General features: G+C 43.2%; 1 protein-coding gene across 2 annotated transcripts in view; it reads right to left on the bottom strand.

Moving 5' to 3' along the window:
* LOC140732012 (T-lymphocyte surface antigen Ly-9-like) overlaps positions 1–12,462 on the bottom strand; it is a 63,700-nt gene extending 51,238 nt beyond the window's left edge. For both annotated transcript variants that reach the window (XM_073054079.1, XM_073054081.1), the window contains exon 1: positions 12,364–12,462. In XM_073054079.1, coding sequence (XP_072910180.1) covers positions 12,364–12,427 — 64 coding nt within the window. In that variant the 5' untranslated portion in view covers positions 12,428–12,462. The remainder of the gene's footprint in view (positions 1–12,363) is intronic.
* Between the last annotated feature and the right edge of the window lie 2,971 nt (positions 12,463–15,433).

Here is a 15,433-nt window from a genome sequence, read left to right as displayed (position 1 = left end):
GTTTAAATGAGTCCAGTGGTGATTTAATGGAGACGTTTTTACTGATCCTGTACCAAGAGGGGTTAGAGGATGGTAAAACGGAGAATAGTGTGGCTAAGGAAAGTAAGGGAGACGAAGCAGATTTAGTGTTGTCAAGGAATGAGATTTTGAACCTGACTCATAAGATACCCCTAAGTGGAAACTTTGGAGTGGGGAAGGAGGTTATAGAGGCACAGAGTAAAGATGAGAAATAGATGGGGCAGTTAGAAGGTCCAGGGTTGGACACGGATGATCTGTCTGGTTTGACAGAGCTGTTTTCAGTTGAAGAAGTTACGTGTGTTCCCGATGATATGAGGGCAGTCCTAAATGCAAAGGATGCCGCTACCTTGAGGGATTCTGCTGGGTTGGCAGATGAAGTTGTTTTAACCCACAAGGTTGAGTTTACTCCGAAGGGGAGTTGCCCAGAGAGTAACTGGGAGGATCAGGGGAACTTAGAATTTGAAAGAGGGACTAGTATTGAAAGCCTAGAAGAGGCAGCTGTCCCATTTGCTTGTGTTCAGGATGTAAAGGATGTGGAGTCACAAGGTACTGAACCTTGTGTTGAAACTCAGAAAGGGTCTGAGGTATCTGATTTAGTTGAAAAGGAATGCAGTCCTTTTGGGTCAGATGGACTTGGTTCAGTGAAGAAAGGGTTAACCTTGGCACCAGTAGAAAGTGAGAATTCTCAGTCACTTGTGTTAGAAGGTGTGTTAAAAGTTAGTGAGGAGATGAAAGCTGGTCATGTGGATATTATTGAAGGAAAAGGGAAAAGTATTGTTCCTAAACTATTGAATAAAGAAAATTTTATGTCGGGATTGGTTTCAGAACTGTTGATAAAAGGGAAGGGACCATTAACTGAACAATGGTTTGTTAACAAGGTGTCTGCAAATCAATTACAGTTTGTTTTGAAGTTTAAGGATAAACAACTTGGTGATGTTGTTCAAGGATGTAATTTGGAGAGACAGAACCTAAAGTGTTGTTTTGACAAAGAGGGGTCACCTGCAGATGTGAAGCTGGAAACTAATAGAATTAAAGATCCTGAAGATAAAATTAATGACTTGCTTAAAATTAATGAGTGGTGTGGATGTTCAACAAAAGGGCTTAGTTTGAAAAACATTAGTGATAAGGTGGCTCCTGTGAAAGGAGTCTGTGAAGGCCTATTCCACACTGATGAGCAAGCTAACCACGTGAGAGTTAAATGGAAAAGAGGCAAGGGTTGACCAAATGCCACTTTGAATAACAGGATCTGGTTTTGCGGGAATTTGACTTTTTAGGTAAAGCATATGAAAGATAAAAACACCATGGAAGATTGACTGTTTGAATGTTAAGTTTAAAAGTAAAATAGAGATTAGTATTCACACAAACTTCTGTAATGTACTACATTATAATCACACATATATTGGTTCACATTTTGTAATATACACCTAAGCTAAGAACACAACTCATTGTTTTTTTTTTGGCTAACATGAAGAATAAAAATAGGTGGTTATTAAGGCGGAGTCTGTTGTTACAGGAATTCGATATTAAAATACAACATGTAAAGGGGAGTGACAATGTAATTGCTGATTGTTTATCCAGAAGTTAAGTTGAACGTGTATCTGTATTATTTTTGTAGTTAAGACAACTTCTGTATTTTGTTAAACTCTGTAATTCTGTAATATGCTTTATTAGTTAATTTTCACCTTGGTGAAAATTCCTGGAAGAATGGGGGTGTTATGAGTGATGAACAGACCTGATGGACAATGGGGTGCAGAGTTAACCACCCCCCCCCCCCCACTCCTGAGAAACATGAACTATTGCTGTTGCTATGCTGCTCATGATAGAGAGAGATGAAACACAGGCACGAACATTTGCTACAGATAAGAGAGAGAGAGACTGTTGATTTATTGTGACTCTTCCTGGATTATTTACTTACACTACAAGAACATTACTTTGCTCATTAACATTCCTCAGGAGACAGTAGGAGTGGCCTGATTTGATGGGCACAGTCATTCAGAGTTGATGGATAGCTGAGACCCCGTTAGTAGGGATAAAAGACAGGTCTGGAGAGACACCCTCCAGACACGCCAGTGGACACTGATTGAGTGGTTGTGAACCCACAAGAAAGGTGGGGATTTCAGAAACCGAATCAGGAGATCAGTCAATAAAACTCAGTGTAACAGCAGGGACGGTGGGGACTTGTGTGTGTGTCCACTCATGCCAGAATGACGAGTCCACCACAGAAGAACGGTCTAGCTGAAGGATGGAGGGGTCATAGCTGAATGACCACCACAACAACAGTGCAATGGAATCAAAAGGCAACAGGAAGGTTTGCTGACTGCAACTGCTTAATCTCTCGCTCTCTCTCTCTCCAACGATTACAACCCAACAACCATAATTACCTCAGCATGTATGAACTGAACTGAACTTTATACTTTTCAATGACAATTCATTTACCCCTAGACATCAATAGAGCTTGTTTATTATTGCTTATTATTATTCCTACACTTTTAGGTTTATTATTGCTAACTTGTGTTACATGTATATTTGTATTATTGGTATTGTTTTGCTTATTTTACTAATAAACACTTTTGAATATAGTACCACCAGACTCCAATGGATACTTCTATCTTTGCTGGTCTGACACCCAGTTACGGGGTATGTAACAAGATGGTCACCTCCTCAAAGAACTCTATCAGGCTTGTTAGGCATGATCTACCCTTCACAAAGCCATGCTGATTGTCCCTGATCAGACTGTGATTCTGTAAATGCCTATAGATCCTATCTCTAAGTATCTTTTCCAACAGTTTTCCCACCACAGATGTAAGGCTCACTGGTCTATAATTACCTGGACCATCCCTACTAACTTTGTTGAACAAGGGGACAACATTCGCCTCCCTCCAATCCTCCGGTACCATTCCCGTGGACAACGAGGACATAAAGATCCTAGCCAGAGGTTCAGCAATCTCTTCCCTTGCCTCGTGGAGCAGCCTGGGGAATATTCTGTCAGGCCCCGGAGACTTATCCGTCCTAATGTATTTTAACAACTCCAACACCTCCTCTCCCTTAATATCAACATGCTCCAGAACATCAACCTCACTCATATTGTCCTCACCGTCATCAAGTTCCCTCTCAGTGGTGAATACTGAAGAGAAGTATTCATTGAGGACCTCGCTCACTTCCACAGCCTCCAAGCACTTCTTCCCACTTTTATCTCTGATCGGTCCTAATTTCACTCCTGTCATCCTTTTGTTCTTCACATAATTGAAGAATGCTTTGGGGTTTTCCTTTACCCTACTTGCCAAGGCCTTCTCATGCCCCCTTCTTGCTTTTCTCAGCCCTTTCTTCTTATTTTTTATTAGTTTTTCAAAACATTTTACAAATTAAAAAACCCCAAATCCCAATGAGGAACATTAATACAGTGCAAAATTAAGCATACAATGACAATATGCTACAAAGGAAGAAAATTTAACAAAAAAGCACCTAAATTAAAGACAAGTAAGCTTAGTATCCTCCCCAAGCCCCACAACACAAGAAAAAACAGCACAACTCCAGACCAACCACAACACAATATAGAGAGTATAAATCAGGACAGTCAAACTCCCAGACTGTGAATACACTTAGCAACAGAGGATAATAATGCCTACTACCAGAAAAAAAAGGGAGCTGAAAGCAAGGGACCGAAAAGAAAAAAAAACCCTAGTCAAGAGGAAGGTTATGAAAGTACTCAATAAAAGGTCCCCAGACCTTATGGAACTTTAGATCCAACTTAAGAACTGAATAATGAATTTTTTCGAGGTCCAAGCTGGCCATAATGTCGTTAAGCCATTGCGCATGAGTGGGCGGGGCAACATCTCTCCATCTAAGGAGGATCAAGCATCTAGCCAGGAGAGAGGCAAAGGATAATATTCGGCACTTGGTCGGACCCAGACATAAATCTGTCTCGCCCCAAAAACCGAACAGAGCAATTAAGGGGTTTGGTTCTAGGTGCTGATTCAGAATACACGATAATGTAGTGAAGACATCTTTCCAGAATTTCTCCAAGCTAGGACAGAGCCAGTACATATGGATGAGAGAGGCCACGCCCCTCTTGCATTTATCACAGAGCGGACTAATGCTAGGGTAGAATCGAGATAGTTTAGATTTAGACATATGGGCTCTGTGAACAATCTTAAACTGTAAAAGGCAATGGCGAGCACAAAGAGAGGGTGAGGTAACCGATTTGAGAACTGAGTCCCAGCTCTCATTGGAAAAGGAGATATTTAAATCCTGCTCCCAGGCCATTTTAATTTTATCCACAGGGGCCCGTCGTAAGGCTGCTAGTTTATCTTGGATAATTGATATTAAACCTTTACCTAGTGGATTAATGGAAAGAAATAGGTCCATAGCATTTTTCGCAGGCATTTCAGGAAAGTTAGGAATTAAAGGAGCAGTAAAGTGTCTGATTTGGAGATATCTGAAAAAATTAGTGTTGGCCAGATTGAACTTAACAGAGAGCTGTTGAAAAGAAGCGAAGCGATTATCAATGAAAAGATCTTCAAAATGTCTAATGCCCTTCCTATACCAAACATGGAATGCTGAATCGTACGTAGTAGGTAAAAAAAGGTGATTATGTGCGACAAGGCTGGAAACCATAGCATTTCCTGAACTGAGCCCATATACGCAAAGTGTGTCTAACAAGAGGATTAGCTATTGATCTGGGCAGACTACTAGGGAGTGCAGAGCCAAGAAGTGCAGAGATAGATAATTCTTTAGTGGAGCTCAACTCCATTGCCACCCAGTTAGGGCACTCGGGTTGGCCCTTCTCAGCCCTTTCTTAAGCTTCTTTCTTGCTACCCTATATTCCTTAATAGACCCATCTGATGCTTGCTTCCTAAACCTCACGTATGCTGTCTTCTTCCACCTGACTAGATTTTCAACTTCACTTGTCACCCATGGTTCCTTCACCCTACCATTCTTTATTTTTCTCACTGGGACAAACTTGTCCCTAACATCCGGCAAGAGATCCTTAAATATCGACCACATGTCCATAGTACATTTCCCTGCAAAAACATCATCCCAATTCACACCCGCAAGTTCTAGTCTTATAGCTTCATAATTTGCCCTTCCCCAATTAAACATTTTCCTATCCTCTCTGATTTTATCCTTTTCCATGATAATGCTAAAGGTCAGGGAGTGGTGATCACTGTCCCCCAGATGCTCACCCACTGACAGATCTGTGACCTGACCCGTTTCGTTACCTAATACTAGATCTAGTATGGCATTCCCCCTAGTCAGTCTGTCAACATACTGTGACAGGAATCCATCCTGGACACACTTAACAAACTCTGCCCCATCTAAACCCTTGGAACGAATCAAGTGCCAATCAATATTAGGGAAGTTAAAGTCACCCATGATAACAACACTGTTATTTTTGCACCTTTCCAAAATCTGCCTCCCAATCTGCTCCTCAGTATCTCTGCTGCTACCAGGGGGGCTATAGAATACCCCCAGTAGAGTAACTGCTCCCTTCCTGTTCCTGACTTCCACCCATACTGACTCAAAAGAGGATCCTGCTATGTTACCCACCCTTTCTGCAGCTGTAATAGTATCCCTGACCAGTAATGCCACCCCTCCTTCCTTTCCCCCCCTCTCTATCCCTTTTAAAGCACTGAAATCCAGAGATATTGAGAATCCATTCCTGCCCTGGTGCCAGCCAAGTCTCTGTAATGGCCACTATGTCATAATTCCATGTATGTATCCAAGCTCTGAGTTCATCACCTTTGTTCCTGATGCTTCTTTCATTGAAGTACACACACTTTAGCCCTTCTACCTTACTACCTTTATACCATTTATTCTGCTGCTCTTTCCTCTTTCCTCAGTGAGTTGGGCCAAGACACTGTTTCAGGACTGAGAGGGAAGGGGGAAGATGCCAGAATAAAAAATGTGAGGGGAGGGGAAAGAGGCGAACTGAAAGGTGATAGGTGAAGCCAGGTTGATGTGGAAAGTCAAGTGCTGGAGAAGAAAGAATCTGGCAGGAAAGGAGAGTGGACCAGTGGAGAAAGGGGAAGAGAAGGTGACCTGGAGGAAGTAATAGGCAGGTGAGAAAAGGTCAGACTGGGGAATGGGGAAGAGCAAATTGCTTACCAGGAAGAGAAATCAATATTCATGCTGTCAAGTTGGAGGGTACCCAGGCAGAATACAAGGTGTTGCTCCTCCACCCTGAGGCTGGCCTCATCTTGGCAGAAGAGGAAGCCATGTATCAACAAGTCCAAACAGGGATGGGAATTGGATTAAAATGTTTGGGCTCTGGGATGTCCCACTTGTGGCTACTGTGCAGAGGTGCTCAATGGAGGGGTCTCCCAATATACAATGGGTCTCACCAATGTCGAGGAGACCGGCCTAATGGTAGGGTTCATGGAACCCTAGCTGTAGAGACTGTTGAGCATCAAATCCCAGAAGATCAGCAGTTTCTGAAATACTCAAACCACCCCATCTAGCACCAACAATCCTTCCACAGTCACATTTCTTCCCCATTCTGATGTTTGGCCTGAACAACAACTGAACCTCTTGACCGTGTCTGCATGCTTTTAAGCATTGAGTTGCTGCCTCCTGATTGGCTGATCAGATATTTGCACGAGTGATCTGGTGTACAAGTTGACACAATAACGTAGCCACTGAGTGTACATTAAAGAGGGTGCACGTGGTAATAGTGGGAAACACTACTCAATATGACTTGTCCAGATTTTCAGAACCCTTTCGGGAAGGTTCTATACAGGAAGTTCATCAACTAAGTGAGACTGCCTGGAACTGCAGATAATTCTGTGTATCTGAGAAACAAACGTGAATAAACCATTACAATTTTCATTATGGAGTACTGTAGAGACAATGTTTCTGTCCCAGATGATCCACAGTTATATCAGTGTGAAGTTCTTTAAAGACATTGTTCAGGCCCCAGACTATATCCAGTCATATCTGTGACCGAGATGAGGATACCAAACCTAATATTTTCAATTTTGCCAATGATGACAAATGAATTAAGATTTAGAGTTGTATTGTGAGTGCAAAGACATATTAAGATGATAGACAGGCTGTGTGGGTGAACAAGAGCATGACAGATTGAGTACAAGGCTGAAAAACATGAAGTTATCCTCAATAGAAAAGACTAAATTACTAAGTTTAGGAAGTGTTTTTCAAAAGAAATGGATCCCCTTTGTACATGTCCCGGGGAATCAATGTTTAGATGCAGGAAGCACTTTGGAAGGCATAAACACAAGAAATTCTGCAGAGCTAGAAATTAGAGTGTGGAGGGTGATGAGGAAGGGTAAGAGTCACTCTGGTGTTGGAACTGAGGATTGAACTGTTATGGACGTGAAGGTTACCATGCCAAACCTTGCCCTCAAAGGCAACAGAGAATCTTTCCGCAGACGTCAGCATTTCTCTCCATCCTTAAGAACAGCAGAAATGCAGTAAATGTCTGACAGGAAACCCACTGGGTTTGGGAGATGACGCCACCTGGCTCCTGAGTTGGCAAGAAGGACTAACCATGCAGCTGTTACACTAGAAGTCAAGCCATGTTAATTCTATTTCCAGCCTGGTATCTATAGTGTCTATTCAAAGTATTCACACACACCCTTCTCCCCCCAGAAATTTTCATGCTTTATTGTTTTACAACATTGATTCACAGTGTTTTAATTTGACTTTTTTGACACTGATCAACAGAAAAAGACTTTCATGTCAAAGTGAAAACATATCTCTACAAAGTGATCTAAATTTATGACAGATATAAAACACAAAATAATTGATTGCATAATTACTCATGTCCCTTCAAATCACTATTTAGTAGATGCACATTTAGCAGCAATTACAGCCTTGAGTCAGTGTGGATAGGTCTCTATCAGGTTTGCACATCTGGACACTGCAATTTTTCCCCATTCTTCTCTACAAAACTGCTCAAGCTGTCAGATTGCAAGGGGATCGTGAGTGAACAGACCATTCCAAGTCCAGCTACAATTTCTAACTTGTTTGAGGTTTGGGCTCTGATTTGGCCACTCAAGAACACTAACTTTGTTGTTTTTAAGCCATTCCCTGTGGTTCTGGCAGACTGCATCAGGGTTTCCTCCAGGATATCCTTGTTTTTTGCTGGTTTCATTTTACCCCCTGCCTTCACAGGCCTTCCAGAGTCTCTTGTTGTGAAGCATCTCCACAGCCTGATGCAGCCACCATCGTGCCTCATGTTAGGGATGGTGTGTGTTTGATTATGTTTGGTGTTTGGCTTATGCCAAATATAACATTCAGTCTGATAGACAAAAAGCTCAATTTTGGTATTGTCAGATCATAGAACCTTCTTCCAGTTGACTTCAGAATCCCCCACATGCCTTCTGGCAAATTCTAACTGAGATTTCAGGTGAGTTTTTTTTCCAACAGTGGCTTTCTCTTTCCCACACTTCCATAAAGCTGCGACTGGGGAAACACTCAGGCAACAGTTGTATGCAAGCTCTCTCCCATCTCGAACACTGAAGTTTGTAACTCCTCCAGAGTTGTCATAGATAGCTTGGTGGCCTCCCTCACTGATCCCCTTCTTGCACGGTCACTCAGTTTTTGAGGACCGTCTGCTCCAGGCGGATTTATAGCTGTGCCATATTCTTTCCATTTCTTGATCATTGTCTTAACTATACTCAAAGGGATATTCAGTAACATGGAAATTTTCTTTACCCAGCTCCTGACTTGTGCTTTTCAATAACCTTTTTGTGGAATTGCTTGAACTGTTTTTTTGTTTTCATGGTGGAGTTTTTACCAGGATACTGACTCACCAACAGTTGAACCTTCCAGATACATTTGTATTTTTACAACAATTAATTAAAACACCTTGACTGCACACAGGTGATATCTATTTAACTAATTACATGACTTCTCAAACCAATTGGCTGCACCAGTGATGATTTAGTGTGTCATATTAAAGGGGGTGGGGTGAATATTTATGCAATCAATTATTTTGTGTTTTATGTTGTAATTAATTCAGATCATCTTGTAGAGATCTGTTTTCACTTAGACAAAAAAGTGATTTTTTTCTGTTGATCAGTGTCAATAAAGCCAAATTAAATTCTCTGTGATTCAATGTTGCAAAAGAATAAAACATGAAAACTTCCAAGTGGGTGAATACTTTTTACAGGTATCTGGTTAGCTCTGTCTGGATCTTTGGGATCTTTGGGACAAGTGCCCCAGCTCACCACGTGCCTGGGTGGTGTACTGTTACACAGGGTGAATATTTGCACTCCAGGTCTGAGCTGTTAGAGGCAGCTGCTCTGATAATCGCTCGTGATAGCAGGGCTTCAGCCCTGGAGGAAGCAGGTTTTAACTGTACTGTCAAGGAGAGGGACCATTCCAGACCTCAGCACGGCCAAGTATTACAGCAAAACTGTGGGAGCTGATTGACTCCCTCAACTTAATGGACATCTGGAATGCACTCCAGTCCTTCACCCAGAGGTCTGGAGGAGGAGACTCAAGTCAACCATCTGAACATTTTGCAAGTATACATCTCCCCTGGTGGCCTCCATGTATCTGGTACTGTGCAATGGTATGAGCAGAGGTCCTCACTGTGCATACAGGTGGCTCCACATTCCTGCACCTTAACAACTGACTGATAGAGGACGAGCAATTCCAGCAGAGATCCCCATCTTGAGGGAAGACTCACAGAAGCACGTGATGGGATTGACCAAGATGCAGGGCTCACAAATCAGGTTGAGAGAGATGTGCTCAACTTTGAAACCAGTCTGAGCTCTGCTTCGATTTGTCAAGGATCCGGCACTACAGAAAGCAGACAAAGGCAAGTAGGGTAACTTGGAGGGAAGTATGCAGGATCACAGATCCAGAGACTACATCACTCACTCTTCCACTCACTGGGCAATAGCAGCGTCACTGGTCCAGAGGGAACTGCTGGCTTGGTCTGCTCCCTTTGTGGGGGTGGGGAGACGGAATGGGAGTGGAACTCTGCTCTCTTTATGGGGATTCGGAATGGGGGTGGGGCTCTGCTCTCTTTATTGGGAGTCGGAATGGGGGTGGGTCACTGCTCCCATTATGGGGATTCGGAATGGGGGTGGGGCTCTGCTCCCTTTATCGGGAGTGGGAATGGGGGTGAGACTCTGCTCACTTTATGGGGAGTAAGAATGTGGGTAGGGCTCTCCTCTCTTTGGTTTCATTGTGGGAAGATTCGGAGGGTTGTTCACTTCCCTTCAACAGCTTAAGGTGCAAACCCAGGAGTGTGACAGACTGCCCATGAAGTTCCTGTTGTGGGAGCTCCACTTGTGAGTCCCGGTGATGGGATGATGTTCTTCCTGTGGTGCAAGGCAGTCATCATCCTGCTGTCTGAAAGGAGTCATTACCAGTTTGAACAATCTCAATGTGTGGCTCCCTCCGTAACGCAGATCAGGGAATTGTTGTCCAGCTGTCCAATAGCCTGATTTCCCACTCACCTGGCTTCACCTATCAGTTTCTAGCTTGTACTCCTTCACTTCCCTCCATCAACTCACTCTGACATCTTCCCTCTTTCTGTCCAGTCCTGATGACCAAGATCTCACTTGGACTGCGACCTGTTCATTGTTTACTCTCTAAATGTTCACTGTTTACTGTTTACCTGTACACTTTACTGTTTACCTGTTCACTGTTCACTGTTTATCTGTTCACTGTTCAGTGTTTACTGTTTAAATGTTCACAGCGCAGGATCAAAGTAAGCTGGTCAGGTGGTTAACAAGTTCCCAACAAGTGAGTCATAATTAGGATTATTGTGCTCAGTTCTGGTCATCCACAGTACGGTGCAAAACTCTTCGGCACCCAAGATTTTTATATGATTTTAAATGGTTTGGCTCCACACAGCCCTGATCTCAACATCATGGAGGCTGTCTGGGATTACCTGGAGAGACAGAAGCAAGTGAGACACCTGAGTCTGGAGGAGAACTGTGGCAAGTTCTCCAAGATACTTGGAACAAGCAACTAGCCGATTTTCTTGTAAAACTGCATGACAGGGGAACTCAGAGAAATGATACAGCTTTAAAGGCAAAGGGTGGTCACAATAAATATTGATTTAATTTAGTTTTTCACTGTTTACTGCTCTTCACAGTAAAGTTTTGGTATCTACAAACTTTTCATTATTTTTAAAGTATCTTTTCTTTACAGACTTTTTTTACATTTGCCTAAGACTTTTGCATAGTACTGTACCTACAGGAACAATATCAATAAGATTGAAAGAATGCAGAGACAAATCACAAGGACTTTGCCAGGACTGAAGACCTGAGTTATAGGAAAAGATCTAACAGGTTAGGACTTTGTTTCCCTGGATTGCAGAAGAATGAGGGGAGGTTTGTTACAAAATTATGAGGACTATCGAGTAAACAGAATCAGGCTTTTGCAAGTGAGTTGGGTGGGTGGAACTAGAGTTCGTGGGTTAAGAGTGAAAGGTGAACATTGGGGGCAACTTCTTCACTCAGAGGGTGGTGAGGGTGTGAAACGGGCTGCCACAGGAAGTGGTGGATGTGGGTTCAATTTCAAAATTTAAGAGAAATTTGGACAAGTACATGACTGGGAGGGGTATGGAGGGCTGTGGTCTGGGTTTTGGTTTAATGGACTGGGCAGAATCACAGGTTAGCATGTTCTGGATGGGCTGAAGCGTCTGTTTCTAGGCTGAGGTGTTCCATGAGATTATGCCTCTCTGAAATCCAAATAGACCAATTAAAACATCCTGAAAAAATGTTATATCCCCTCCCTCTCTCTTTGGGAGGGAGCTGTCTCCCTCGTTTCTCAACACTGTAGGGATGGACAGGGAAGCAGGGGCTGGAGTCAAAGAGTTGGTGGGTCTGAGTGCCTCGAGCTTCTATGAAAGGCGAGGAGCAGGTCAGGATGTGATAAACACGGCATCAAACGGTGACCGGACAGGAAATGGTTCGATGGTCACAGCAAGAGGACAGCAATACGTGCAGCAGAAAGTGGAACGTTATTTACCGTTCAAACAATAATATGAGAGAGGGAGGGAGACAGGGAAAGACAGAAGGACTTGCATAAAGCAACTGATAGATGTGTTGAAGGAAGAAAAGAAATAATGAAAGAGTTAAATGAGACCAGATGAAAGACAAGGACATTGAGGGTGAAAGTGTGTGGATAGGCGGAGGTATAGAGAGAGAGACTAGGTGAGGTAGACTGAGATTAAGGAAGTTCAACAAAAGTTGAGGAAGGCAAAGGCTGAAGGTGAAAATCTGGAACTGAACATGTTCCGATAAAGTGTGTGAATCAGCAGATTGGGACATGATCATGATAAACAGTGTTTTCACGCACTGAAAACCTGAACACATTGAACTGTTCTGTAACCAAAGCTGAAACATTAAAATCTGACCTTACCCAGAAAGATGGCAAATACAAAAGCAGAGTTCAGGCAGAGAACCCTTTTCAAGCACTTCCACATCTTCAAGCTTGACTGGTGAGCTTGATGGCCTGGAGATTGTCACAGAAGGAAGTAAGACCAGGAACAGATATGTTATAATGAAGTGAGATGGACGTAATTGACAAAAGCATCATACTGGCCCTCCCAGATCCTTTCTCTTACTCAAGTTTTCCACTTTCCTGTTTTGAATTTGTAGCACTTTCCTCACCAACAACAAATTCTACATTGTTTTCAAGCATACTGACAAGGATGATTCCACTCTGCTTTGGAAAACCGATCACTGTCAGCTCTCAGCAACAGACCTCAATTTTGTGGGACATTTCCCCTTCTGAGTGCTGGTTCATCACCATTTCTAGCCTATTTCTAGCTTCTGTTCAAGAAAAGAAAAGACTGGACAGTCCAGGTAGATCAATTGTTTCAGCTGCCCGAGACTCAATGGACAGTCCAGGTTGATCAATCATTTCATGTGCTCTCGCCTCACTGGACCATCCTGGTGGATCAATTCTTTCCAGCATGCAGGCCAGAAGAAACTACAGTCTAACCAAGCAAAGGGAAGCAGCAAAACCAGTTCTGTTTGTTTCTCCCCATTTTGTGAACTCTGAACTGATTCTTGACTCTGGGACAATCTGGTCAGAGCCATAAGCCTGAGACCATTCTCAGAGGAGTAGCTGTTATGTAAAATACCATACCTACCAAAGAAACAATCTGTAATTCCGTTAGACTCTGTCAGGGTTGCCTCATTTAACTGGTTTGGACCAGTAAGGACACAAATACACAAGGCTGGGTTGCACAGAACCATGAAACACTATTGGTTGTAGCCCTCTACAACGACCAGTAAGAAAGTGACTCAGATAGGTCAGGTGACCTTGATCCAATGGGATGGAGATCCAATGGTTCAATTGATGAGGAACAGTATAAGAATCAGGAGCTCCAAATACGGAGGGGTGATAACTCTCCAGCAACCGGAGACAAACCATTGCGGATAAGGAGGACCCCACGGACACGTGGAGATCGGGACCATGAGGAATGCCTGGCCAGTGTAGACTCCTTTCCCGGATAATACCTTTTCTCTTCATTGACTGTTCATGGAGAGTCAGGGATTCTAGTAGGAAGCACACAGGTAGATAGTTTGTGAACCCATGTGCTTTTCAGTTGAAGCAATAAAAGTTATTTATCAGTAAATACAGATTCTCTGTGCCTCACTGATCATTATTACAAGGGGTGATTCTTGTAACAGAATTGGCATCCCTGGGAGGGCTTGAGGATAAACCTTTGTTCAGCGAGACACTCGAGTCGAAGCACATGGGTGATGAACAGAGAGATCTGGGGATGGGTGGTTGGCAGTTACTAACCCAGGATGAAGAATTCAGGAAATTGTGCATGTCCACAGGACTTCGATAGTTTTGATTGGAGGAGATCCTCCAGAAATATGTGATGGGAAGTGGCCACAATTTGAGAAGTCTGCCAGTCACTCTGGGTGTGAAGAGAAAACTGCTGGGGATGCCCTGTGGAAAATCGCCCAAGGAAACCTGTCGAGCAGGAAGTTTAAACAGTTGCAAAACCAGTAGCATTGGCTTTTTTATTGAGGATTTGATAGAATTACAACAAAATAATGAGGCAGAATGGCACAGATCAGAAACGGGAAATAAATGTCTGCATAAAGCAGAAGCCGAGCGAAAGGGGTTACAACAGGAAATTCTAGAATATCAGTGTAAAGCAGAAGCCGAGCGAGATAGTTTAGAAGGAGATCACAAAGGGCTCCAAAAGGAGGTAGAAACCTTTAGAGAAAGGGTTAGTGATTTACAGGGTCAGAGAGGTATAGACTTGATGCATATGAACCAGTTTCAGCTGAAGTGTGAGAAATTACTTACAGAAAAATGTAAACTGGAGGAAGCAGCCGAACTAGCGAGGGATGAAGTGGAGGAATTAAGGAAGCAGTGTGGTGATTTCAAGACGGCGATGAATGTAGTTCGGAAATCGGCACAGGAAAGACAGAGTAACACTGGCCACCTTGCAAAGTGTTTAAAGCAGATTCAAAAGCTGCAGGACCCCAACTTGCTGCACAGCGAGGAATAAAATGTGCTTTTGGATCTGAAAAAGAGCAGGAAGGTGAATATGGAGATATTAATTGACATGATTCAGCAGATGAAGCTGCTAGATACAGTTATGATAATTACCAAGCACCATTTCCCGAGGAACTCCCAGGGACTCCCTACCAAGGGTAGCCAGTGCTACCGTCTACATGATGAGCACCCCTAGTTACTATCAGAGAGGAGTAAGCAAATCAAAATCAGAATATAACACACACTACACCGTTCGGGGTACAGCAGCTTAGAGATATTGCTGAGGACATGGGGATATGTGTGCTCGAAGACGACCCCCAAGAGCTTTTCCAAGCAACTAGTCACCAGAGAATAATACACGGCTTAGACGACTCTGAGGAAAGGAAACTGTTTATAATGTGTTTACACCAAAATATACCAACAGCAGTTCCAGATATACAATGACACGTTGGGGGAACAAGTGAGGATCTGATGAACGCAATAATGACTGTTATGGGAGTTAACAGAGGGGACCTGGTAGGCGTGCTAGCCAGATCTGATCAGAGGAGAGGTAAACATCCCACTGCATTTGCATCCCCTTAATGGACAGTGTTCCAAGGGGTTTATGGGACAGCATTAGAGCGGGACCATTTAGGACCAGAGGCCTCAAACAGGTGCTTGAGGACACTGGTGTCTCACTGTACTGATAAATCTAAAAAGGCATTGGAAATGTTTGATCCTTCTGAACCCACACGTACTGAGGCATGGGTACTGAGGAAAATGAGTAGAGCGCGGGGAAAGGAGATACAAAGACCAACTGAACCCTTTAATGAGAAAGTGATGCCTGTTAAAAGTCAGGCTCCTGCTTGGAGAAATGAGGGTATGGACCCACCCCAAGGACACCCCTGCCTCGTTATCAAGGGGAGGGAAGGGCAGAGAAATGGAACAGGGCCAGTAACAGGGAGAACCGTAGGTGGAGTAGTTA

The sequence above is a fragment of the Hemitrygon akajei genome, chromosome 8 (genome assembly GCF_048418815.1).
Source record: "Hemitrygon akajei chromosome 8, sHemAka1.3, whole genome shotgun sequence".
Taxonomy (NCBI): domain Eukaryota; kingdom Metazoa; phylum Chordata; class Chondrichthyes; order Myliobatiformes; family Dasyatidae; genus Hemitrygon; species Hemitrygon akajei.
The sequence above is the reverse complement of the archived record's forward strand: the minus strand, read 5'-3'. Positions and strand labels throughout refer to the sequence as shown.